The sequence below is a fragment of the Eucyclogobius newberryi genome, unplaced genomic scaffold, assembly GCF_026437365.1.
Source record: "Eucyclogobius newberryi isolate DKJ021-1_F unplaced genomic scaffold, fEucNew1.0.hap1 SCAF_8, whole genome shotgun sequence".
Taxonomy (NCBI): domain Eukaryota; kingdom Metazoa; phylum Chordata; class Actinopteri; order Gobiiformes; family Gobiidae; genus Eucyclogobius; species Eucyclogobius newberryi.
This window is the reverse complement of record NW_027316500.1, coordinates 23,830,931-23,858,908: the sequence shown is the minus strand read 5'-3', so window position 1 is coordinate 23,858,908 and position 27,978 is coordinate 23,830,931. Positions and strand designations below refer to the sequence as shown.

The window sequence follows — 27,978 nt, the reverse complement described above, 5'->3', positions numbered from 1 at the left end:
TGCAGGGGGAACCCAGGGCTGGTGTGAAGGCAGGGGCGATGACAGGGATGTTGTTGGGCTTGTCACAGATGGGTCCAAGGCCTTTGAAGATTGTTCCTTTGCTGGAGGCGGTGGAGGTGAATGCGGAGCAGCTGGAGCTGAATCCTTTGCTGGTGGTGGTGGAGCAGCTGCTGATGAATCCTTTGGTGGAGGCTGAGGTTGTGGTGCTTTTGATGTTGAAACATTGGCTCGGTCTCTGGCTGATGGAGCAGGAATTCTTCTCTCATTCCTCTCTTCTCTAACTATCTGCTCAGGACCCTGTCCAGGCCCAGTCCAATGCCTCAGAGCGTGGAGCAGGTTCTCTGTCAGCACCCTCACTCCACCTCTGCATAGGTGGGGGCCATTTCTCTTAAACAGGTCCTCTCGTTTCCAGAATAGATAGAAGTTCTCAATGTAGTGTAGTCCTCTCGGGGAACACCCTTTGGACAGCCATGTGTTCAGCTGAAGAAGCCGGCTAAACTTGTTTATCCTCCTGTCGATGTTTGGAAGAGGTCCACTTATGAATGTTTTGATTTCCATTTTATCAAGCACGTCGAATAACTTCAAGAAGTCTTTTTTCAAAACTTCAGTCTGTTCCCGCCGCATGTCCACTGCACCCACGTGCACAATCAGCTGTTTAGCTCCTCCATGCTTAGCCATAATATTTGGAAGGAGTGACGTTATCTCAGAAACAGTGGCGCTTGGAAAAGAATGTGTGTTTATCTTTTCATGTGTCACGTGACTTATCGCGCCGTCCCCAACTAAAACAATCTTTGTGACCTTGGCTCCTGGCACAGATCCTCCTCACTGTATTTTGGCCACGTCATCTTTCCTTTTTTCATTTAATTCCATCTCTGAAAGTGGTAAAAATCTGTTGGTGAGCTGTATTTTAGGCGACTTCACGTTATCTTTGTATCGTTTAGGCTTTGCTCCAAGTTTGTTCCAAGAAACAGCCTGGTCTTTCTGGTTTTTAGACAGTTTTGGAAACGATACAGAGTCACTGCGGTTTAGGTTGAAAGTAGCAGTTTTTCTTGTAAAAAGTGTGCTCTTCTTACCGTCGGTTGACACAGGAATGGTATCGTGAAGAACTTTTTCAGATTCCAAAACAAATATCCGTGTTTTCAGCTCATTAATTTCTTGTTGATATTTCCGACAGCGTTCACAGTCTTTCTCCCTTCTTCTCCCGGACATGTAGCTGGCGTCAGATATGTCGTTAAAACTGGAAAAATGTTCTTAAAATCCTTGGTTTACTTGAAAAAGTCTAAAGCAAAAATGTTTGGAGCCGTAGGATATATTTTAATGTTAACACATTTTAATTCAAATACATTTAATTTTGGAACAATATAAGTGTGAATACATTAGAAAGTAACAAAGCAGTACTCATTTAAAGGAGACATAATATGCAACATTGACTTTTTATTAGCTTTAACACTGTTGTAACATTATTCTCTCATTAAAGATCACAAATATTTAGGGGTTACGCATTTTGGCATGAAGTCTTCCTCAGAGCGCTTTCCGAAATATTTTGAATATTTGTTACCTTTTTTGGGTTTAGCTCTCAAGCCTTGAGGACGCGCAACCTTCACCGTTTTACAAAAATACCACAAAGAGTTGTATTTTGCTTCATTCACGTTTGTTTGCTGAATCCTGTATAGTAAGTCCTCAAGACGACATCTACCCCTTACAAATGTCCCTGTTTTGTGACATGAAAGATGGAGCTCCAGCATCTTCTGGGTTTTTCTAGGTACAAAAATCATCACCAGCCCCGCTCTGCTGTTCTGAGCATTTCATTTCATGTTCATTACAACTGTGTGCCTGCAACAGCATGTCAGGCAATCTAGCTTTTATTTCTATCCTCTTTGTGATTTCCTCTCCTGCCAGTAGATGGAGTTCTTCACGTTCTAAAACAGGAGATGCCAAAGCTACTCAAGAGGATGTTTTAAAGATCTATAACGATACAAATACATATTCTACCGCCATTATTTTTCCATATATAATGTTAATTTGCTTGTTCCTTTGCTTGTTTACAATTTCCAGACCAAATTCCACTATGCCTATGACCGGCTTCTTTGTATGCGTATTTCCAGTGTTGGGAAGTAACTCACAATTCGTCGAGTATGTGTATTCCGGTACATGTACTCAAACTTCATGGAAATAGTGTGAAAAATAGAGCACAACTTCTAGTGAGTGCATGTGCATTTTTTTCCTTCTCTATTTTGTAACAAAGTTTCTCTTATCTTATAAATAAATGCATCACAAAGTGAAAAAAATAAATGCATATGTTTTAACCCGTCAACGTGAAAGTATTCAGAATCTATCTGAAATCAATACAACCTGTGATTATTAGTGGCGTAGTCCTATTTCTGACCTGGTTTGGACCTAGTAATATAGTCTGTCATAGAGCTGGTTTAGATCTGGTGGTAAAATATGTTCATAGGAGGTGCTTTGTGTGCAAAGAAAAAAATACTTATATAAATTCTTCCCCTCTCCATTCCTCCCACCTGTATTAGAAAATATTTGCAATAAAATACTTGAGGTTCAATCAAACTGGACACATTTATCTGCATTATTCTACAACACACTAAAAGTATCCTGAAATGCATTTCACATTGTCATCATATGACAAAACTGTGTAAAAAAAGAAAAAAGACTAGAATTTTACCAATAAAATTACCGTTCTTTTGTCATTTTCTTTTTAGTGGGTCATGTTTTTTTCCTTATTATGAAAACCAAATAATTAGGTTTTAATGGAAATCTAAAAACCACACCCATTTTTGAGGCCAGTTATTTAAAATACATCTACAATACAAGTTCAACCTTTTACCCTGTCATCCCCAAAATCCCTCCTCACTGCATTCTGTAAAACTCTTCATGCCGCCATGCTGGGCCCTTTTCCCCAAACACGGTCTAAATAGTCTTTTCTCAACAGCCTCCTCCAGCTTCTGAATCCCACTGCACATCCATGAAATTGGAAGATCTAATTCTCCCATAATGCTTTGAGTGAGCCCAGGGGCTGCCTCTCAGTCTGCTGTTTCTGCTACCTCCAAAACTTCCCCGCTAACAACCACAGATGACAGCCTGCATACGAGCACTGTCATCAATGCTTTATCACAATGGCATGCACTAGCCTCCCCACAGCGAAAACACATCTTAGTTACATTCCCTTTGCGAAGTAGACTTTATGGCATGCTCTCGGCTTTGTGCAGAGTTGGAACTAGGACTGTACATATCCATGGGGCCCCGCACGGCTCCAAAAAGGGCCCTCGAAGCTGTACATTTAGCCTCTGAGCTGTTATTCTGCAGGTGCTTATTGGTGACACTTAACATCTTAATAATTATCCATTAATCCTATAGCAAAAGAAAATCTAATCTAGTTTTAAGAAATATGTCGGTGTAATCCCTCATTCGTCCAGGCGTGTTCCATAGTAGAACAAGCTTCATTGTAGTCATCTGGACTCAGTTAGAAAAAATACACGTTTTGACTCTCATCCAAGAGTCATTGTCAATAAAAGAATTTAGATCGAGAACTCCGATATTAATACTGTTCTGTGGTAAGACCCGCCCATTGGGCGGAGCCTTCCTGAAGTAGAAAGAGTTGTTTGTTTCAACAGAAACTCCCCCCTTTTATCTACCGAGCTAGCCTATTCAGAATTTTAATGGGCTATTAGAATCCTCTTTGTCTTTGTGAGACCCTGGCTCAACCACCCTGAGTACCTGATTAGCATCTAAATGTCCTGGTCCTGGTCCTCTACCTTTCCAGGGGTTCAGTATACCATTATAGATACCAGGGAGATTGAATCTTAACCCTCCATTTCTGTTTAAAGAAGGTCTTTCTTTTTTAACAAAAATAGCTTCCTTAACTCCTCTTTCAAACCATCTTTTCTCCCTGCTTAAAACCTTCACCTCACCGTCTTCAAACGAGTGATTAGAGGCTTCAAGATGGAGATGCACGGCACTCTGTGGTCCTGAACTTGTATTTCTTCTGTGCTGATAGAGCCTCTTGTGTAGAGGCTGTTTCGTCTCACCTATGTAACGTTCTTTACAGCTTTCTTCACTGCATTGGATCGAATAAACTACATTGCTCTGTTTTTGAGTCGGCAACTTGTCCTTAGGGTGAACCAGTTTTTGTCTTAAAGTGTTTCCTGGTTTAGAATAAACAGGGACTTCGTGTTGTCTAAAAATTCTCTGCAGTTTTTCCGACAGGCCAGACACATAAGGGATAGAAACACCCTTCCTTCTCTGTTCAGTTTCCCTTTTGTCCTGCTTCTTGGTTCTCTTCACTCTGTTGAGAGCCCAAGCGGGGTAACCACAGGCTGAGAGGGCATTTCGGACATGTTTTTCCTCTTTCTTCTTGCCCTCGAGCTGGTGGGCACACCTTGAGCTCTGTGTTGTAAGGTTCTGATCACACCCAGCTTGTGCTGTAGTGGGTGGTTGGAACCAAAGAGCAGAAAACCAAGATTATTGGGATTAACCAAGAAGCAGGACAAAAGGGAAACTGAACAGAGAAGGAAGGGTGTTTCTATCCCTTATGTGTCTGGCCTGTCGGAAAAACTGCAGAGAATTTTTAGACAACACGAAGTCCCTGTTTATTTTAAACCAGGAAACACTTTAAGACAAAAACTGGTTCACCCTAAGGACAAGTTGCCGACTCAAAAACAGAGCAATGTAGTTTATTCGATCCAATGCAGTGAAGAAAGCTGTAAAGAACGTTACATAGGTGAGACTAAACAGCCTCTACACAAGAGGCTCTATCAGCACAGAAGAAATACAAGTTCAGGACCTCAGAGTGCCGTGCATCTCCATCTTGAAGCCTCTAATCACTCATTTGAAGACGGTGAGGTGAATATTCTAAGCAGGGAGAAAAGATGGTTTGAAAGAGGAGTCAAGGAAGCTATTTTTGTTAAAAAAGAAAGACCTTCTTTAAACAGAAATGGAGGGTTAAGATTAAATCTTCCTGGTATCTATAATGGTATACTGAACCCCTGGAAAGGTAGAGGACCAGGACCAGGACATTTAAATGCGAATCAGTTACTCAGGGTGGTTGTGCCAGGGTCACACAAAGACAAAGAGGATTCTAATAGCCCATTAAAATTCTGAATAGGCTAGCTCGGTAGATACAAGGGGGGAGTTTCTGTTGAATCAAACAACTCTTTCTACTTCAGGAAGGCTCCGCCCAATGGGCGGGTCTTACCACAGAACAGTATTAATATCGGAGTTCCCGATCTAAATTCTTTTATTGACAATGACTCTTGGATGAGAGTCGAAACGTCTATTTTTTCTAACTGAGTCCAGATGACTACAACTGAAGCTTTTTCTACTAGTTTTAAGAGTGAATACGTTTCGCTACTCATCCAAGTAGCTTCTTCAGTTCCTCTGAAAGGTTTATTTTACGCAAAAAACAACACTCAGGTGACAATTCACACCTTAAAGTAGTTCAGTAGAGTTAACTTACAACATAAACACATTTGTAAATGATTAGAGTTTGATACTTTCATTGTCGTTAGCGCCTCCCTTCAGACAGATATAAGGCTGAGTTCCTGTCCTGAAGAAGATACTTGGATAAGTAGGGAAACATATTCACTCTCAAAACGTTCAATATTCTTTTGCTATGGAACCAACATGGACGACGAGATTACACAGACACGTTTCATCTTATATTGAATCTTATAGTGCTTTTCCTGTTTGTGTAAGTCACACAAGCGAGGAGGCCAATCTGAGCCATCTCCCTCTCCAACCGCCACCAACCAACCGATCATTCACTCACACATCACATTCATTCATGGACACGAGGGGACAAGTGTCTTACCCAATGACACAATAATACGCTCTGGTCGGAGTTACTGCCACCTTCATTTAATAGTACTTGCATCTATTTTCATTCACTTTTATTTGATGTGTTTTACATTCAATTAAAGGTGCTGAACTTGAGTTTTACTGAAAATGAAAACTCAAACTAGTTCATTCGAAAGCAGTCCACATGTATAAGGACTGTATGCGCTTACCTAATGCATTCCGAGCGTACACAACTTTCAGAGGCAGGAGCGAGTTTTGCAGATTTAGTTCCGCGTAGTTTGGCAAATAAATGTTTTGCCCTTCAAATGACCTTTCACATAGATCAAATTACCTTATTTTAAACTTCTTGGAAGGTTTGCTCCTAGCATGACTCCATGGAGATGTTACCAGGCCAGGCAACTTTTTTCCAAGATATTTTGGAGCAATAAAAACCCTTGTAATTGAATAAAAGTAATATATAGAGGTTTAATGCTATACTGGGGAACATACCTAGTTCTTAAATAACTCATAAAAAGTTAAATAGTGCATCTTAAAAACCTGCACCTTCACACAATGCAAAATTTACCCATAATTCAAAGATATTATGGGAACCAGGAGGTTATCTGAAATACTTCTGGGCTACTGCGGTGGATTACTTATTTATAACTTTACTTTTCCCAAGCTAAGGTTTTGCCCCCCTTGGAGCCAAGTCTTTTATTTATTCATTTAGATGATAGTAAGGGGAGAAAGATCACTATATATTCTTACCAGGAGATTCTGTAGCTTTGAACTCAGCGCTGGAACAAAATATTAAAAAACAATTGAAGGCACTAAATTTCTTTTTATGAGAAAATTGCCAAATGTCAAACTGCTATCGTGGACTAAGAATTATATGAGTGCAACACACAGGCACAGAGCTGGTGGCGCTTGATGATTGCCTGTTACTATTTCTTTTTTCAGAATTGTTTTTTTAAGTTTGGCGTCATATTTTTGCAGGTTTGCTCCAGTGAGTGAGCAGGCTCCCGTTGGCACCCGCGTGGGAACCATCCTGGCTGCTGCCGTCAATCAAACCATCTTCTACTCCATTGTGGAAGGGAACGAACGGGGTATGTTTCACAAAGACACACACACACACATGATTTATTACAGATCAGCCATAACCTTTACCTCTGGGCTTCACCTGTCCTCAGATCAATGCTGTTGTTTGACTATTTTTGTTAGTTACTGTCCATTGCAGCTCGCGAATAACTCACAAGAGCTGTAATTTTGCTGATGTTCTGACCCAGACATTTGCCATCACAAATAAGGCCCTGTCACCTCACTTAAGTCTACACTCTGGCCTTGCCTGTTTTACCTTTATCTAATATATCCTCTTATGTTAAACTGTCAAACACTGTAAACCCTTGAATGCCAAATGTAATGACACTGAAATTGTTTGTACTGTAGCCTTGATTTTGCGTGTGGCCTTCATGTTTTTGCTTGATCATTGTGTATGTACTTTATATCATGACATAGGAATAACTTATAGTGGAACCACCATGCTTCAGGGTGCGTTCAACTTGTGCTTATTTGGTCCTAATCTGAGCACATTTTAGTATTTATGTGGACGTAAATTGGTATTTTGCCAGACCATGTTTAGTCCTGGTTTAGCCCAGGTTAAAGGCGCAATGGACGATTTTTCGGCGATTTGAGAACACAGGTGGAAGTGCACATGCCACTCCCCCGTGTGGACTGATACAACACACACGTGCGTTTGTTTATTAGCGCATCTCTCATCTCTCGTAGATTTCCGTCTTCTTATTAGTCAGTTCGAACTGTCTTTCTCCGTCTTCATTTCGTCCCGTACACTGAGGGAACTATATTATGATAGATCAATGCGCTTAGACACGCAGAACCGTGCTGCTCGTGGGGACGAGCCACACACGGCTGCAGGTGAACGGTAGGTGCGTTTTATGATTGATACGTGGCAGGATTAATCGGCAGTCCACGCCACGAGGAAATAAGACTCAGATTTTGGTCAAAAAAATCGTCCATTCAACCTTTAAGTTCAGGTTCAGTCTCAGTTTTGATGTGATGAACGTTCATACTTTAACTTTCAATTTTGGAAAACACACTTTAAAAGCAAAGTTCCCTTTATATAATTGGGCTATATTGTATAGAAATGCTCAGAATGAATCTGGTGATTTAAAAAATGTGCAGGAAACGTTTTTGGTAAATCACAACAAAGGAATTTGGGCTAAACCGAATGAATGAAATTCAACTTGTTTGTGATGAGGTAACAAAAGTGAAAAAGAAGTGCATTTATATTTTCCCTTCAAGTTCCTCAAGTCAAACGCTTTCTCCGGTGGAAGACCAGGGTTTGAAACTCTTGCATTTTATTGATTTTATTTGTTTCCATTTTTGCATGGATGAACTCCCCAAGTCTGCTTGCCCATCCATGAAAGTCACTGCACGCTACAGCTCTTAATTGTGACGTTTTAAACAACATTAAGAAAACTCTGTGTAGAGACTTGACACTCATATCATAGTAACCCTATTATCTGCAAGAAAGTAAACTGCAAAAACATTTGATCACAGTCAGAACATTTGCCTCCTCGTTGATTCTTCATAATTATCCTTTTTTCATGTTTTTAACCAACTGACCTTAGCACAGAATATTTGTTGGTGAGTAATTAGTTTACTGTCACACGCTGTAGTTTCAATATTCTTAACATTATTCCCTGCTGTTATCATTGTTCATTTAGCAGGAATACTTCTGACCCTTTTGAGGAGGAAAATGTCTTAAAAGCATTCCACTCGCACTCCAGTTATGATAACACATAATTGTGCTGTTCAAATTCCACTCTACACATCTGTGAATTCATTATATCTATTTAGGGTCATAAAATGTGTGGTCATGTGGAGCTCAATTCATGTGTTAGCTGCAGGTGTTGGCTGCTTGTGCGCCGCCGAAGCGAACTTGAGTGCTGAAAAAGCTCTAAAGCTCTCTCAGTGTGAGATGTGGCATGAAAAGAAAGTCTTTTTTGCACTGTACTTATGAACAGTTTTGACTGTAAAGATAAATGCATTCCTTGCAGGGCCACATTCAACCTCTCTGTATGTATAAGAGCAAAAAGGAGGCGGAAAGAACAACATGCCTCCATAGATGGCGTATGTGTTTTGTTGATTATGTTATTTTCTTGGCAGGTCATTTTAAGGTGAACAACATGACTGGGGTGATCTCCACAGCCAAACCTCTGGATTATGAAAACGTGACCAGTTACATTCTCAGGGTGCAAGCCGACTCCATGATAGTCGTCATTTCCAACCTGCGCGTGCCTTCTAAATGTAAGTGACATGTACCTGTTCTAGCTAATAACTAGTGCACTAAAAGAGTTTGTTTAAACTGTCACTGTTTGGGCTGCAACTGTTATTTTAGTGGTCGACTCATCAGTGATTATTATTTTTTAGTTTAGAATCTGAAATTGTTGATACTTTTTTACCATTTTGATTTAATAATGCCACTGTCTTTGTTACAAAAGCTCTCTTTGTAGATGTTTTAGATTCTGTGGCGATAATAATGTTTGTGAAAATCCAAATCAAATCAAATCAAATCAATTTATTTTTGTAAGGCCCAAAATCACAACAACAGTTGCCTCTGAGGGCCACAGGGAGAAATGAATCAACAATGTCTGTGGTGGCGATGGAGTCAGACAATGTCTGTGGTGGCGAGGGACGATGTCCCAGGGTCCTCTGTCCTTAGACTCTCCTTCTCGGCCAGGAAAAACTACAAAAAAAACCTCTTTGGGAAAAAAGCGTAGAAACCTGGAGGAGTTCCAGTGAAGGAGAGATCCGACTCCCACAGACGGACAGACGGACACGAGGGAGACTGGAGCTGGAGCCACTCTTCAGGCAGATGAGGGACCGACTGAGGCGAACTGGACCCACTCTTCAGGCAGATGAGGGACCGTCTGAGTTGAGCTGGACCCACTCTTCAGGCAGATGAGGGACCGTCTGAGTCGAGCTGGACCCACTCTTCAGGCAGATGAGGGACCGACTGAGGCGAACTGGACCCACTCTTCAGGCAGAAGAGGGACCGTCTGAGGCGAGCTGGACCCACTCTTCAGGCAGATGAGGGACCGACTGAGGCAAACTGGACCCACTCTTCAGGCAGAAGAGGGACCGTCTGAGGCGAGCTGGACCCACTCTTCAGGCAGATGAGGGACCGTCTGAGTCGAGCTGGACCCACTCTTCAGGCAGATGAGGGACCGTCGGAGGCGAGCTACGACTACAATTTTTTTTATATAGTCAATCAGTCTCGATTGGTTGATCGATGCTGCCCTAGTCAAGGAACTTGTGGTTTAGAAATGCAAATTCCCTGCGACGAGTTGCCCACTGTCCAGGGTGTACCCCGCCTAAGGCCCGAAGTCACTGGGATAGGCTCCAGTCACCCGCGACCCCGAAAGGGAACAAGCGGTAGAAAATGGATGGAATTCAAGCATTTCTCAATATTGTGTCTGAGCATTGGTGGTAGCTTTGTTTTGAGCATGGTTTATAGGTTACTTATTTGGTACCTGTATGGCTTCATATTTGGTACCCGTATGTCTTCAGTGCCTTGATAGAAATCTGTTCAAAACATTACATTTATTCATGAATATCGTTAACTAATACAATTTTGCAGGTTGCTAGGACAGTAATTTGAAAGAAGACTCTCAAACACTGCCTCACATTTTACCAACACAACATTTCGGTCCCTCTGAAGAAAACAAAATACTTGAATTGTTGCTTGTTGTGTAGTAAAATACCAGGAAAAGGGCCACAGAGCATTTTTTTAGGCTGATAGACATGCTCACCACACAAAACCTTGCACGTCGCTTTCATTTCACCGAATTATCTCAAACTCCAGACACTAGACTATTGCTTACTTCAGAACAGTCGGTAGCACAAACGTACTGATAAATCAATGTCTTGTCTTTTTTCTGCACTCTGACAACCTATGAAAAATACAACTTGTTACTGGTTGCATTTCTGTCCCAGTGCGATAAAAGTGCATTGTTTATTTCATGCATCTAAGAGCTCCTTCATTATGAGGACTGTATTTTATTCAATCATTTAGGCAGTTGTTGTGACCATCTATTAACATGATGAATTGCTTGCAAACTCTCTGGCCCAAACTCATATTTTGTAAATCACTCTATGCTGTGTTTTCATGCATGTACTTGGACTGTCTGAATCTTTATGAGTTTTCTTAACAAAAGTTCTGGGCTATGATTGATGTAGTGTTCATTTTCAATTCCTTTCATGCATTTATGAATGATAATCTCATAGCGTGCCAGCTCTATACGCATAAGTCTTGTACATACTAATGGTAGCAATTATACAACATGCTTTAATCATGATTACTTATTCACTTATAATGGATAAAGGAGTTTTTTTTCCATATGCATGCTGTTATCTTGGCTCTTATTGGCTCGTTCTTCTTCAAAGGTCCATTGCAGTTTGCAGTATGTAGTCTACTCTCTCCATATCACTTAGTTTAATGCCTTCTAATTAGACTTGTGAAACTGATCTGTCGCATAAATCTGGCTTTTCTGTAGAACTCGTCAAAAAGAAAATTTGAACCCAGAGAAAATGTGTCACTGGAGCTGTGAACATGGCTTACTTTTTGGATTTGTCCTGCTGTGAAGAAGAAAGGACTCAAATAAGACTGCCTATCACAATAGGGATGATATATTTGAAGAATATATTACTTTTTATTAATAGTAACACCATTTAGTAGCAACTCAATTAATACATTTCTCTGTATTTTTTGGGTCATCTTCTGAAGCCTCATCTTGTCCATAACGCTTATATTAAAGGCCCTGTGTCCGACTTTAATTTCTTCTAGTTTAGGAAAATGTCCTTTCCGTGTTTTGCCAGTATTTGTAGCACCATCTGCTAAGGCACAGATGAAGTTAAGTGGCCATTGCATTTGGTAACCTTCCAAAGTGTCAGGAGAAGTTGAAGAACTGGAATTGTGGTAAAACATTCTGATCATTAGGCTTCAGACACATATATAATATGCTGCTATTACTTTGTGGCATATGCCCTATCTCAGGGGTGCCCGCACTTTTGGATTCAGTAAAGCCAAAAGATCTACCTATAAACTTACTGTATACTATATTGTAGGGGTGTCCAAACTGTGGCCCCAGGAGCCAAATGCGGCCCTCAACCTGCGACCAATCAACAAAAAGTAGTACTTTATACTGTAAAATTGGAAAAATTCTAACATTTTCATGTTATACCAACCAAATATTAATGTTTAAAGTTTTATTAAAAGTGTAAGGGCTCATCGAAACGATGTCAAATGCAACATTTCGAATGGTTTACATCATTTTTGGAACAAGTTAGCATTAAGCGATGGCACTACCTGTCTCCTCCTCCTGCTCCTTGGCACAGGTGACCCGCTCCTCTCTCTCCTGTCTCCTTCAAGCTTGTTTGTTCTGCGGCTCCGTTTTTGGCTTGCAGTGTGCAGCCGCTGTGCAGCCGCTGTGCAGCCGCTGTGCAGCCACTGTGCGCTCCAGCGCCGACAGTGGTGCGGTCTTGCTGCCATAAGAGAAGTGCCAATGAATACATCTGTATTTGTGCTGCTTGGTTCGCTCACACTTGTGTAATGTACTGGTCATCAGCGGTTTCATCCACTGTCACTTGCACACGGGAGATTAAACTTCATACAAACAGATAGGGCTTTGGGGTCGACCCCCACCGCCTCTGAGATTGACCGGTAGATCGTGTTCGACTCAATTGGGCACCGCTGCCTAACTAATGGCACAGCTTTGTACGACATGTTGGAACCTGAAACTACTGACTGCTTTTCAAATTGACACGACTGCATCAATAATGATTATATACATCCTTTGTAATGTACAGTAAACACATAGACGTGGAGTACTTGAACAAATTAACTATTGTAGGGCTTACGTCACAATTTCATCTCATGTGATTAATCTACATCTACAAACAAAGCACCAGAATCAATAGGACTAACAAACATTTCTGCACATGTTTACAAGGCACTACACATACACATATAATCAGAAGGGTAAAAATCAATTAAGCATGTTTGCCAAATGGAAATGTACTCCGAGCCTCTGAGAACGGCATAGTCCACATTAACAGCATTTTTTCCTCCTAATGGACCCATTTCTTCTTTCACATGTCTCTTGAGTACCTGAGCAGGCGGGCAGCTCCATATTTATGTTTATAAGGTATGATTTATGTCTCCGAGTGGACACAAATGCAGAGGCGGAAGAGAACTCTTTCCAGTTCCCCCTTGAGTCCTCCCTCTGTGCTTAACACCGCTTCTTTTGTCTCCATAATTCTTAGTGCTGTGTTTTAGGTTTTTTTGTGCGTTTTTGTGTATGTGTGTGTATACCAGTTCCCCCGGGGCACCCTTAGCTCCCAACGTGAGACGACATCACATTTTTGCACAGAGCCAGAATAAAAATGGTCCTTGACAGTGCACATTTTTTACCCAAACCCGCCGTTGTAGTGCGGACACATATTTATGATTTCAATGCAAAGGTGTATAGCCCAGACAAATCACAAGGTGGAAGTGTTTACAGCAGGAACCTGTATTTTTTTCTTAACCCAAAAAATACTTAAAAACAGCTAATAATCTGATAAAGTTTTCTGCCCGTTTCACACTTTTTCTGACTTCTTACATTATTGGTTGCCGCTCAGGTAATAATTCCAAATAATGTGAAAGCAATTGCAAGAAACTTTTTTATTGATGTCCTGGCATTGCACTGAGGTTATGGGGGAAAGAAACTCCCATAGTGTAAATGATGTTGCTAACGTTATTACGATTGGGAGGTAAAGCCTTAAAATAAAGTCGTAGAAAGCAGGATTTCATCAGCTGTTTTACAAAGTATTTTTACACAGCTATATTTTACTCTCTAAAAATTGTTGGGTAAATACGACAAAAATAGTACACTTGTTTGTTTATTCTTGAGAATGTGGTTAGTGAGAAGTCACAGTGACTTCCTCAATCTTTTGTTCAATCTGGATTTATTGATTGTAGGAATGCAATACCTCCTCATTACTCACTGAAAGGTTGACCACTAAGTAATTCACAGTTTACTGCAGGGTAAATCTAAGTGACTAGACAAGACTAAGTGATGTATAGATCTAGTTTTAGCACTATTTTCTGGTGCTTTTCACGCCTTAAAAACAGTGGCAGGTAGAAATAATTGGTGACACACCAACAATACAGCTGGAAGCACACAGGCTACGCTGTTCTACTGCGTTATGACTGCTTTCCTTCATTATTATTACTTGTTTTATTTGTCTTATCATTGTTTTATGTTCCACCTATGTCCTTAAGTTTCACGAAAAGCGCTATTTAAAACCAATGTATTATATAAATGAACAATGATGTTAACAAATCCTGTATTATTAAAAAAATAATTCTCATAGAAGCAAATTTAGTGTGCACCGATTGAGAAGACAATATACATGAAATTATCTTTAAAATATGACAAATATAAAACAACTTGTACTTTTTTTTTATAACCCTAATGACCAGTCACCATTTGTAGAGACTTAATCATACACAGCATTATTCCACTTAGAAACAGGTAATTTTGAATAAAATATTAAAGCACACTTTTGTTTGTTGATTTGTGATAGATTTCTTTTCCAGCATAGTCTTCTGTTTGAACTTGTGTCTCTGCTTCATTAATGTACAAACTAAAATGGTTTTCTGGAGCCATTTCATAATTGTCACTTGACTTGTGGCACAAATGAATGAGAAAACATGTCTGACTAATTGACAGCTGATGTAATGGTCACTGACAGAGTTGTCCTCTCGCAGTGACTCCATAAACACTTCCATCTCCGTCCATGCTTCAGAATTGGTGCAGACTGGCCCGAAGCCATCTATTATAGACAGCTTTGTTGACATGCTATCGTATCAACCGCGGAAATATTTTGGGAAAACATTTTAGACTTTCCTTTTGAAGTTCTGACCCCGCTGATGTCCATAAAAATCATATTGACGTAAACATTTATAGAAAACTAGTGATTGGAAATGCGCTAACTTTGGACAAATCACAACTGGGTCCATTATTACATCTTTTAGGACTAATTATTTTGTTTTTTTATTGTTTTCAGCCAACACAGCCAAAGTGTTCATCCAAGTGCGGGATGAAAATGACCACGCTCCTGTCTTCACCAGACAGCTCTACATTGGTGGAGTAACTGAGGACACCAAGATCTTCAGCTCGGTGCTCAAGATAGTGGTAAGTATTGTACAGGTTCATTTTCTCACACTGATATACGTCACAAATCCCTGGTTAATATTTTCAAGATTATATATATACAGTATATATCTTGTGTCACATTGGTGCATTGTAACTGAGTAGGGAGAGAACATTGGAAAGTGGAATATAGCAAAATGTCTTCGTACATCATTTTAAGTAGGCTCCTGAACAGTACATTTTTCAGGTATTGGTATCGGCGAGTACCCAGACCAAATCCCCAATCCCATACCACACTTTCCTTAATTAGGGCCAGTAGATGCGAGCCGTGTTCTGTTCTTGTGTCTTTTTGAGTGGAAGCTGAACTTTGGTAATGCTGAGACTGCTCCAACTGCAGCGCTAACACAGACTTTATTTACTCTGCATAAAACTGAGCCATGACCACTGACACACCAGTGGTGGAAATGGACCAAGTAGAAAGGTAAAAGTAAATAAGTCTGCACATTTCTTCATCAAAATCTGTGCATTTTTTTTTTTTTTATGTATTAGTAATTTTCAAACAAGTAGTCCAATACTTTTTTTTCCCTTTTGGCTCTTTTATCTTTAACAAAACTTGAGTTAAGCTTCCTTTACTCTTTCAACCCCTGTGACACTGTATGTGGTATCGGACTGGTATCGGTATCTACCCAGAGACCAAGTATCGGTATTGGCTCAGATCTAAAACAAAATGTATCGGAACAAATATAACTTAAATGATTTGTTTCTTCACCAAATGGAATACAACACAATATACCAAAGCATTAAGGTGCAGCTAGTGGTGATTTTTATACTGGTCACCTCTAACTATAACTTTAATGCTTTCTCTCTGTGTAGACTTGAACAAACTTTCCTCTCCTCTCACCCAGCAGTCACTTCTCTGGGTGCTTCTTTGAGGTGTCACCTCTCCTTTTCCTGTTTTCTCTTTACTCTGGGGTGCGCAGGCAGCGATCAGTGGGCCTGGTTAGGTTTAGAATCAGACTCAAAAAAACAGACCTGTGTGCGGATCAGGACCACTTTGGGAAATGACAGCCACATATTCTTGTTCTGCTGGTGTCAATCTACAAAATGTCTTTGTTTGATCTTAATTTGCCTCATATTCACAGAGAAAGATTTAAAAGAGTGAATAAATGGTCCGAACTGACAGTTTGACTAAAATACAATAAAATCACATCATACAGCCAAGTGAATGGGCAATGATCCCCCTCAAGACCCCCTCAAACCCAGCTATTGTGCCTCTGCCAATAAAGGCAAGGCAAGGCAAGGCAAGTTTCTTTGTAGAGCACAATTCATACACAAGGCAATTCAAAGTGCTTCACATAACAGGAAAAAAATGCATTAAAATCACATAGACATGACAGAAATCAAATAACCTTCATTTCTATTCATTCATACATTTTGTCCGGGCTTAGTGATCCGCCAGGTGGAAACCCAAATCTATTGGCCCACACTGGCAGACACTCCAGACACTCTTTCCCATATTTATTTGACATTGCCAGCGTGACAGGCGTCTCCGGGATGAGCACATTGCTTTTAGATTGATTCTTTCCCATGTTTGACCGTCCCTAGACGTCAACGCGCTATCTGTCTGTGCTGAGCGTATGTATCTTTTACGGCGACACTCTTATTGACGCCTTTAACGACGGACCCAGTCTTGTCTGCCCGCTCCCAAGATTTAGCTTTTGCCAAACTAGTTGTCCCAGACAAAACTCAACCAAAGCTTTAAGTGTTAAATCTCAATAAATAATGTGAATGTTGAACCATGTCCTTTGAGTGCCTTGAAGGTGGAAAAGCACTGTATAAATACACTGCATTAATAATAGATTAGTTTGTATTATCTATTTAGAAACAAATCAGAACAGTTTTTCAGACAACATAAATTAATAACATTAATTAATACCATGAGGAGCTCATGGTTGTTTTGTTCTTGTGAAAGTAGCTCATGGAGGCAAAAGTGTGGGAGACCCCTCCTCAAAGACCTTTTTTTGATACATGGCCTCCGGGAAGCTGCCCATACCAAGTACCATCCAATAGCACAGTGTATGAATAAAAAATAACAGCAAGGCTTGTAATATTCATAAACAGTCAATGGGTCAGTTCATCCGGATTCTTTACATGATTAATTATTCAGAATATGTGTTGGTGCTAATCTGGCCAAAGTTCTGCTTCCACTCCAAAGGCTAAATGAAAAACATTTCATTTTACACAAATCAATCTACTTTGTATGATAGTGGCTTTTCCCTCATTCTACTCTTAAATTAATGGAATTCCTGCTCAACCAGAAGTTCTAAAACAACCGACGAGCTGATCTGTTGCACAAAGAGTATTAGTAATGCCACAATCCTACAGCAAAACACAATCTCAAACACAATCTCTACAGCAAGATGTTTATTTTCCAATGTGTCATAATTTGATCCAGCAGATGTACACCCAGCGTATATATATATTACTCATCCGCCCGCACACTTCCCAATGAGGTCACTTGACTCCGCCTCCTGCCGGACACAACCTGGCTGTCCGCACGCCCGTCCGCCGCGCTCTCGCCCCGTGGCTGCTTATATGAGACACTTTGATTTCCTTTCCGTATCTGTGGACACATCTCTGGTGCTCTGGGCGATGCTGTCCACCCCCTGTGTGTGCGCAGGTGGGATCAGAGCCACTGTAATCCCACTATGTTCACTTTGTTCACAGGAGCATGGAGGCACATCCTGTCTGATAATAACAACACTGTGGCTGCTGGGTATTATCCAAGCACGACGACTAGCGGGTGTAATTTAGCATGTATACATATTTGAAAAAACGGCTGCGTACGGAGGGAAGTGGTGACCTCTTCACTAGCGCTTTGTACTTTGTATCGGAGGTTGTTTGGTGGCGGAAGATGTTTGCCTATAGAATATTATTGTTTATGGAGGAATTCTTCATCATTTAATGTAAAAAAAAAGAAGAGAATACATTAGAAAAGCGTTGTGTTGCGCAAACAAACAAGTTTTTAGTTTTTTTTGTGATATATCTAAATTGCCAAAGTTGAATATTTGTTTGTGATGTACTAAATAGTGACTGTAATAGCTCTTCAATTTTATTTTAATTAATACAATTTAATTTGAGTGCATTACAAATAGTCTGAGCCCCAAAGCAATTAACACATAACTGAAATAGCACCAAATTATCTCTGAGTTCCAATGTTTTGCTCAAAAGTTCATTGGCTAATGTGCGACTTTATAATTTACTAATTTACTATTAAGCGTGGGAAATTATCCTATTATTAAAAGTAGCACAGCAGAGTCAAGTCCAAACTTTTTCCACTGCAAGATCACCAGAATTAGAAATATTTTAGCTTTTTTCCTCTCTTTCTGTTATGATCTGGTGTAATAGTAGAAGCCCAACTACACGCTCTTTAATCATTCACTATTCTGGTTTACACACTTGCAAACAGATCGTAATGTTAAGCAAGTGCGACACCGTGTTTATGCTCGAGTTCCTTTATCTAACTTCAATGGCTCGGTTTGTTGACTTTAGAATATAGAGAAGGCAAAAAAGGCTAAATTGCAGACCAGTCGTCAACAGTTTCTCACAGAACGCAAAAGCCAATTCCGTTCTATAGCGCTTGTTAGGATGTAAATGTCAGTTTGCTCATTTTGAACAAGCTTTTAAGTATTTGTCACTACTGTCCGCAAGATCCACCATTATCCCTTTGTTTGTCTTGAATGTAGTGATAAAAAGTACCATTTCTTAGACCGGAAATGAAAGATTGGAATGTGTTTTATATAGTTCTTAATGCACTCACTATAAATATGGTCAGGTGCAATCGGTGGACTTTCCTTTTAACCATTTGAAACTTTCCAAAAAAGAGACGTCCAGTATGTGTGTGCAACAGAAATGTGTTTTTTTTCTCTGCAATAGAATGTTGAAGGACATGTTTTTTCTGCTGACCACTTGGCTGAACAAATACTGTTTACAGTTTTGTATCCATTGAAGTATTCACAGAAAAGCCGTGGTTCAGATGCTTCTTACATCAGATGTTACCTTCACATGACCATGTACCGCTGCAGGTGGAGAGAGTGAATAGACATGGAAAGATGGTTCGATTGTGTTCTGCTTAAACATACTTGCAATTTACTAGATACACATGAATATATATGTGTGTTTATGTTCACATGCTTGGTACGGAACATAAAAGAAACATGTTGAAGGCTATTTTTTTTATGAATGAAGGCTACACTACATTTATCTATTTTTAAATTCATGTTTGTTTCAGTCTGCTCTTGTAATCCAGTCTAAACAGGTGGATGGAAAATTGTCATTCAAACACTTTTCTTGTTCCTACTTCTGCTACAGTCGGCAAATATCTGTTATCCAAAAATATTTTGAAGGATAAACAAATTCATAATCTGATTTATTGAAATTTTGATGCAAAAACTAAGTAGGTATTTATTATTTTTGCATTTTTCAGGAATATCTAGTTTACAAAAATACGAGGTAAGTTATTTTTTTTAAAAACCTCTTTATTTATTTACGGTACCTATCAACAAATTAACAAATATTTTTTAACTTAGCTTATTAGCTATTTTTACTGTTTACTGAAACATGAACAAAATATATATTGTAAAAGCATAAATTTGCTCTGGGTGCAGAGAGTTGTGAAAAGTGTTCATAAACTCATGTCAGTGATTCTTCAGGATGCTGAGCCTGCATTAGGCAAGTGCATCATGAATACGTGGAGCTGTGAAGAGCTTAAAAAGAACCATTTGATTTCACATTTCAAAATCGGGTACAGCACCTTTGAAGTATTAGAAATACATGATTGCACTTTTTTTGCACTGATTGTAAATTTCATTTTTTACAAAAATCTTCCATTTTTTTTTTGACATACAGGGCCATAGGAGAGAGTGAGGGGCGGGGCCTGGACGACTAAAGGGTAGAATGAGGGGCGGGGTCTGGAGGACTATGGGGGAGAGTGAGGGGCGGGGTCTGGAGGACCAAAGAGGGGAGTGAGGGGCCGAGTTTGGAAGACTAAAGGGGAGAGTGAGGGGCGGGGTCTGGAGGACTATGGGGGAGAGTGAGGGGCGGGGTCTGGAGGACCAAAGAGGGGAGTGAGGGGCCGAGTTTGGAAGACTAAAGGGGAGAGTGAGGGGCGGACTCTGGAGGACTATAGGGTAGAGTGAGGGGCGGGGTCTGGAGGACTATGGGGGAGAGTGAGGGGCGGGGTCTGGAGGACCAAAGAGGGGAGTGAGGGGCGGAGTTTGGAAGACTAAAGGGGAGAATGAGGGGTGGAGTCTGGAGGACTATAGGGTAGAGTGAGGGGCGGGGTCTGGAGGACCAAAGAGGGGAGTGAGGGGCCGAATTTGGAGGACTAAGGGAGAATGAGGGGTGGAGTCTGGAGGTTTAGTGAACAGTGTGATTGGTTTAACAGGTTCCACAAATCAAACTCCGCCCCTGCAGCAGGTGTTTGTGATCAGACACACCTGGCTTTAATGAGGTCAGTACTGTGTGATGTGGCCACAAGAGGGAGCACACACTGTTTTAAAGCAGAAAGCTGCAAAAGTACCAAATTTACGCTAACATTTCCAACAAATGACTAGGAACAGTAGACAATGCTATTCACACTCCATGTACTCAGTTTAGTACCGTAGTAGTAGTAAGTATTTTTAGTTTTTGTGGAGGTTTGGTGGCAGTGGCTCAGTAGAGTAGTAATGGTGATGTTTACAGAGGCCTTTGGTGCAGATTGGACTCCCTGTCTGAGTGCATGTGGCTTCAGTATAGCGAGTATAACCACCCCCAAATGTGAAGAGTCATAAATAATGCAATACAATGTAAAAGGGCTTTTTTAGTGCTTTGTGCTTGTGGCAATATAATACAACACTGTAGAATAATAAGCTTCAAAACTCTCATGGGCATTGGCTTTCCTTTACAACCCGAACAATCTGCAAAAAAATCACTAAACAAGAGGTGAATGTTAAAATCTGATCTGCCCTTTGAGTCAAAGCAGGACAGAATCATCTTCTGAACGTCCATTTTTTGCACGTAGAGTACAGAGGACATGGTTATTCTGACAAATGGTCCAGAATATATCAGACTCTTTCTTCTGGCTTTGTGTTCAATGCAGACAGCACACAGTAGTCATTTACTGTCACAAAGTGCTGCTTATACAATATGATCAATAGAGAAATACAAAATATATTATTTTAGAGGAAGAAGCTATGTACTCATAATAAAATACATAACATTTTAACACAGTAAACTGTGGTACTTTCCGCTCATGGAGCAGATACAGCGATCTGTAACATCATTCATCTCCACAGTTATAAATTGCTTTGACTCTAATTTAAATTTCCCTCATCCCATTGAAAGCCAGTACAGTAAAGCCAGTGTTGACCTTTCCAGTATCACAAAGCTGTGTGCACATGTGTTCCCTACATGTGAATGCCAGGTCACATGTCTCGTCCCGTGTTTTCGTTCTCCACCTTTGATGTGTCCCTTGTGACGAGCTCAGACAGCTTCTTTAACCTGCATCATTACGTTCTGGTAAGATCCAAGTGGTGCAGTGTTTTATTCAAGCCGTCTGATGCATTATTGATGCGCTGGAGCCAATGAGGATCCTCACAGTAGCATCACAAGGAGAAGATGTGAAAAACGTCAAATTAAACTTTAAGAAACTTGTCATTAGTCTGTCTTTGGAGGTTGTGTGTGTTGCTAATGGGCACTAATGTAATCTAAGTTTCAAGTGTTGTTTTGGACGAAAAGAGACGGTTTACAGGGCTGTTGTTAGCTGTGTTGAATGCTTCTTGCTTCTATTTTACTAGAAACTACAAGATAGGACTTATCAAGGTTTTTTTGTATTGTTGCCTCTCTGCCAAAAATGTCTTCAAAGTCTTCGAACCGTTGGACTAAAAACAATGGTTCAACCGCTTTTACATTTGGTCTGATTATTAAATGATTGTTATTATATTATTATCTCCTATTTTTTTTAACTAATAATTCAAATACAATTTTACCATTGGCGTTGCTGGTTCAAGGCCAGTCGCTTGTACTTATGAATTGTCACTATGCTTAAAGTTATTTATTTACTCTTTTTTTTTTACTGCAGATCTTTATGGCCTGTGCCCTTTCTGTCATAATCAGATACTTTACTGCGCCTGGAGTTGGTGATGTGAGGGAAGTTTCTAGCTCAGGGACCCAAGACTACTATTAGAACTATTATTAGGCGAAAATAGAGCCAACATCAACTGGTTACCATTGGGTCAGGGGGCAAACGCTTACCAACTGTGGCCCTATTAGCCAAAGTCAAGCTAACTAACAAAATGAAATGAGCAGTAAAGTTATTCTCAAATAAATGTGAGAATGCTGGAAAATGCAAGAAAAAAACAAGAAATGTAAGGATCCTTACTGTATGACTTCCATTCCATATTTCATACCATATTTCAAGGTCTCCTGTGCCTTTTGAACGCTCTGCCATGATGACCATTTCAGAAATCATGCCAGCTGTGTTGTATGAATGTGTCAATGCTCTAGTTTCTGTTTAGCTGGATGTTAGCCAAGCTACGCACGGGAACGCACCATTCATGGAGAATTGTTCACACACTGAACAACAACTCAAGTCATCACATTGACCCTGAAGCTGCTTGATTAAGGTTCACAAGTTGCATAGTTTTCCTTTTCTCTTTGTCAGATTAATTTGTACGTCAATCAATCATCAATTACTTCGGAGCCTTTTGGCAACATGAATTCACAGGAGAAATGTCAAAGTTTGAGCCTTTAGTTTAGCCACAATGTTGTATGCTCTTTTTCTCTTTGATATAAATGATCTCATGGTAATCCATAAAGCTCCTCTGTGTTTTTAAAGTCAAGTCAAATTTTAAAGTCAAAATCCTGAACAATGCATTTTATAGGACCGATAACTAAAAAGATTTATGGTAGCTGTCGTAATATTTAACTACAGTATAGTAAATCCGATAGTAAAATGTCAAAGCGGTTCATTTAAGGATACACTATAAAAACTGTTGATTGGCTCTCCATCGCTCATCCTGTCTGAGGTCTATATAACGGTGTCCTAAGGAAACGCCCTCTCTTTGTGCCTTTCACGAGCTCCAAAAGACCAAAGTATAGAACTATAAGTGTCAATAGTGTGGGGCGAAGCTACGTGAGAGTTAATTAGAAAGGAAGCAGCTTTGTCTATGGAGGTTATCATTGGAAAGCGTTGACGTTTGACCTTTTTGTAAGCGGCATTTATATGAAAAGAAATTATGAAAAGAATTATATTAGGTGTTTGGTTATCGTTTAGTTCAAGCGAACAGCTCTGGGAATGTTCTCTTGACCTTTTGAATGTTGTATGATTAATTGCTTAATCAAGAAAGTCTTTTTTGTTTCTTTTTTATTTCACATTATTGCATTATAGTTGGTTTGTATTCCTATTTTATAATTTCACCGTCAAAAGCTAAAGTAATTCTTGTTTAAAGGGCTAAAAGAGTAAAATGGCTAATATTTTAAGCAAATGTAGATCGCGAAATGAGTACCAGTGTTAAGCAGCATTCATTTCTTTTATTTTGTCAAGTGTACTAGAGACTTTGATGCTCAAGTGATCACGAAGGACAACATTAAAGCAGTATAATACGCTCTTCTGTCATTTATTTGCTGTTTGTAGCGCAAGACCAGTTGACTCTCGCTTTGCTCATGTTTTCCTCAGCTTCAAAACTGTCACTGGTTTGTCTGGAGAAACGCAATGTGCTGCTTTCACGTGAAGTTTGTATTTCAGAAATGTTAGATGGAGCATGACAATGAGACTAATGTGCCTTAACATACAACTTTTCTATTTGTGATTTTCTTTTTGAAATGTCCATTTAACGTTGAAAGGTCATACAGTAAATAGAAAATAACATAAGATAAGATAAGATATTCCTTTATTGTCCCACATGGGGAAATTTCATTGAGGCAACGCAGGTAGATACAGAGGTAGATACAGAAGAAAAGAACAGATCACTTACAAATACAAATACAAAATGTGCACCAATTGTTGATGTTTTTTTGTAATGCCTGGTGAGTCCTGAGAGCCCTGTTTTAAGTAACTAGGCAGGGTTACTACAATTGAATGATAAAAAATGTATATTTCTCATCAAGACAATGTTTAGTAGAATATATGGATACTGTTTTTTCATTCGAGAAAATTATCAAATAGGACGAGGTAATTCAAAAATATATTGTTCAACATCAAAAACAAGGTATCGTTTATCGTACTGTGTAAGTTGAAAAAACATCCAGCTCTTGTCAAGTAAGGTATATGATATAAAACCTGATATCATGTTGCTCTTCCACGGACATTTACACATTGAAAGAGGTTAACGTTGTTCTTATAGATTTTATTACTAATGGAAGATGAGCCAATTAGAGCATCTGTTTAACATGCTTGAGATATTCTATTTTTAGCTTCCCTCTCATATGGATGCTGATCTAAAGCTCTTCTGCATCTTGGGAAATCTTTCACTGTGTTAAAAATGTCTACACACCATTAGATTGTCAGTTGATTTCATTAGTTGTTGTTTCAGCCACTGAAAATCTCCACATGTGTGTAATGTATATTTATATATATATATATATATATATATATATATGCAGCCCTCTCACTCAGTACTTATCACGTGCCTCCCGGTCCCAGGGAAATAGCTGGAGAAAAATCCAGATTGGTTCTATTCATCAGTGTCAGCAGAGGCAGACAGGCACTCACAAAATTGATGCTTCTGTGTTAGCGACTTGGACAGTCAGACTCCATCCGCAGACGTCAATGGGAGAGTTGTTTTAGAGAGAATGTTTTATAGTGTTATGAAGGTCATAGGAATTAGTAGTGGTGGTAGTTGTAGTAGTAGTAGTAGTAGTGGTGGTGAAAGTGGTGGTAGTTTTAGTGGTGGTAGTGGTGGTGGTAGTTTTTTTAGTAGTAGTGGTAGTTGTGGTGGAAATTATAGTGGTACTGCAAAAAACATATCATAATTTTATAATCAAGCAACCAAACCACTAAATAAAATATTCCTTAAATAAAAGTGTAAGTGACACAGGTCACACAAGGAGCTGAGTCGCTCCTCCTCCGGGGCCTTTGAACCGGCCCCTCTCCAGTGCCAGAGGCAAAGTACCAGGCCTCAGCTGGGCACAGAGAGACCGCTGTGGAGAGATCCAGGTGTATGTACAGCTCTGTTTAGAACACCTCCTTTAAGTGTCTGTCTGCTAATGTCATACTTGCCTTTGTTTTTTTTTTTTTAATCAGTCACATTGATTGAAAAATGGAGGCTGTATTGCGGTCCGTTTCTGCAAATATAATTCAAATCTGACTGAAAAAAGTACTGCCATGTCTTTGGCCAATGATAATTATTAGAGCTGTCCCATCCAAAAGTCTTTTAGTGAAGTCTATGCGACAGCTGGATGAGGCTGTTCCACAAACACATTTTAATTCTCTGCTTTATGATGCACGGATCCTATATCACCCTCTAAAGCGAGTTTGGTGTTGAGCTTGTGCACGCCTAAAAACAATTCGAATAGCTCTATTCTGGAGGGCATCAACATGGTCAAGCTCCTTAAAACCCCACAAACCTGCTGTGTAGAAAAGAATTGAGCCCACCATAGAATAAAATCATGTTGTTTATACAGAAAAGCATTAATCAGGTACAGGTACATGAATTCATTGAAGACCAATCCTAGGTATGTATAAGAACTTGTGTTGGCTAGAGGGGACAGACAGTAAATTCAGTTATAAGTACTTTTGTTTTTTCTAAAATGTATAATTTTTTAATCAAAATGTATCATCATTTAGAGCCAGTCCCATTTGGTACACCATGAATTCAGATAATTTAACCTGTTTTGGACATTTGCTCCAGTCTCTGTTAACAGAATAATATCATCAGCATATAACAAGAGACTTAGATTTAAGTCATCAACAGAAATCCCAAGATTGGCTTCATGCTGTTCAAACGCCAGGTCGTTTAGGGGTCGTAAAGGGAATTAAAGTGTGTGACAATACATCCCCTTTACATCTCAAAAGGAAGGGAACCAGTCAGGTTTTCCAATATCGACCTGTACACATGCAACTGTTTATGCAGTAGATCTGACCGCATCATAGAATTTACCAGTAATTCCATATCCTAATCATTTGTTCAGTAAGTGATCCTTATTAACCCAGTCAAATGCAGATGTTCACTCGGTACAGATGATGCTACCACGCTGCACTCTCCACTACATAAGGTCAATGTCCGTTCTGCTCATTAGTCTGAATGTCATGTGTTTCCAGGTGTTCATTAGGTCTGTTATTGAGGACTCACAGTGCTGATCAGGCTGATGCTGCTACAGAGTGCCACTGAGCTGCATCCAATTCAAAATATACCTCTCCTTTAGTTACAATAATCTCCATTGGGATAGAAGTCTTTTTCTGAAGGCCTAATTCATTAATTTATTTCCCAAATACTTTAGAATTCAGTCATTACAGATAGTCCTTCATTTGGGTCTTTACATTTAAGGTAGCATTTTCTCCTGCTCTCACAGTCGTCCAAAGATAATGTAGCTCTTTATTCCAATTTGTTTCATAATGTTTAGGCTTATTATGTGGAGCGTTCCTCCCAGTATGAGAGCAGCCTATTTCATTTCGTAGGATATCACAATTATACACATTTTTGTGGGTTTTCTGCTCTCGTAGACACGTTTGAATATTCTCTGCAAGGCTTTCACACAATCATTTGAAAATAGACTATTTCCGGAGTTAGTGTCTCTTAATGGTTTTCTTTGATTCCACGAAGACCTAAAAAACCCTCTGACGTGAATCTGAGAAACAGCACTGTAAAATCGACAAGTCTGCAATGAGGTCCGATGGCATCCACAAGCTCAGATGAGGAGTACGCTCAGATGAGGCACAGCATTATACAGTATTAGGATGTGGGGTTACAATATAATCTACTACTGCTCTCCCTCCCTCCATTATCTGTGTGGGGATCAAATCTTCCATTGAGGATGCAGCATTTAGAATCCTTTAAAACTCAATAAACACTTCACCATGTTTGTTAAAACTAAAATAGAGAGCAATTTTGGGAGAAATGTCATCTGTGTCTATAATAATCTCTTAAATCAGCAATACGGTCCCTCCAGATAAATAAACGTCAAATCTATACAACAATGACAATAAATGTACAAAGAATAGATCAGCGTTTCTTCACCAGGTTGACGTTTCATGTGGCAGATAACAGGAGATGATGGCAAGATAATTTAGCGAAATGCGGTTTACAAAATGTAAACATAAAATGCCATCAATTCATCCGATCAATTATTGTAACAGGAAACATGTCTAAGACAGAATTACGATCAATTTTCTTCACACCACCAGAAGTCCTGACTGCACTCAGGTCAATGCTTTCACTAGATAAGTGTGTCTTGTTTAAACAACTAAATCCAGATTCAAATAATAAATGATTGACCTTTGCCTTCATTCAAAACCATGCCATGTTTGTATGCCAGTGCATTTGACGAAATGTTAAAAAGAAGCCAAGTAAAAGTCTTTGCAAATAGGAGTTTCTTTCAAGAGGGTCCTGAAGTTGCATGAGATTCAGCTGACGACACAAACACCCTCTGAAAAAGCATGTTGCACGCCACTTTCTCCTCCAGCGCCGACAACTGCACTTTCACCACACCGTCCCGTAACCAATACAAAACCTTGGCTCTTAAGTCTTTGCTGTCCTCCTGCTGAATCTCCCTGACTATGATCGATACGTTTGGGTCAACTTTGAGACTACTTTCATTTGCAATTTTTGCTTTGATTTCCTCCGCTCTAGAGATTATTTTTCCCACCTCCATGTCCAGGTTTTTTTTGCATTTCTGCTGCAGTTGATTCCAAGTTAATCTTCATCTTGGCCTGGCGTTTAGCAATAAGTTTCTCCAGACGTTGGTTAAAAGTGTCAAATTTAGTATTTATTTC

The 27,978-nt window shown here is 39.7% G+C and overlaps 1 protein-coding gene across 1 annotated transcript in view; it reads left to right on the top strand.

Moving 5' to 3' along the window:
* The window catches only part of LOC140351528 (protocadherin-15-like), a 315,578-nt gene that overhangs the window by 250,343 nt on the left and 37,257 nt on the right, over positions 1–27,978 (top strand). Inside the window, exons 25-27 of the mRNA XM_072437379.1 lie at positions 6,787–6,896; positions 8,977–9,117; positions 14,923–15,050. Coding sequence (XP_072293480.1) covers positions 6,787–6,896; positions 8,977–9,117; positions 14,923–15,050 — 379 coding nt within the window. The remainder of the gene's footprint in view (positions 1–6,786; positions 6,897–8,976; positions 9,118–14,922; positions 15,051–27,978) is intronic.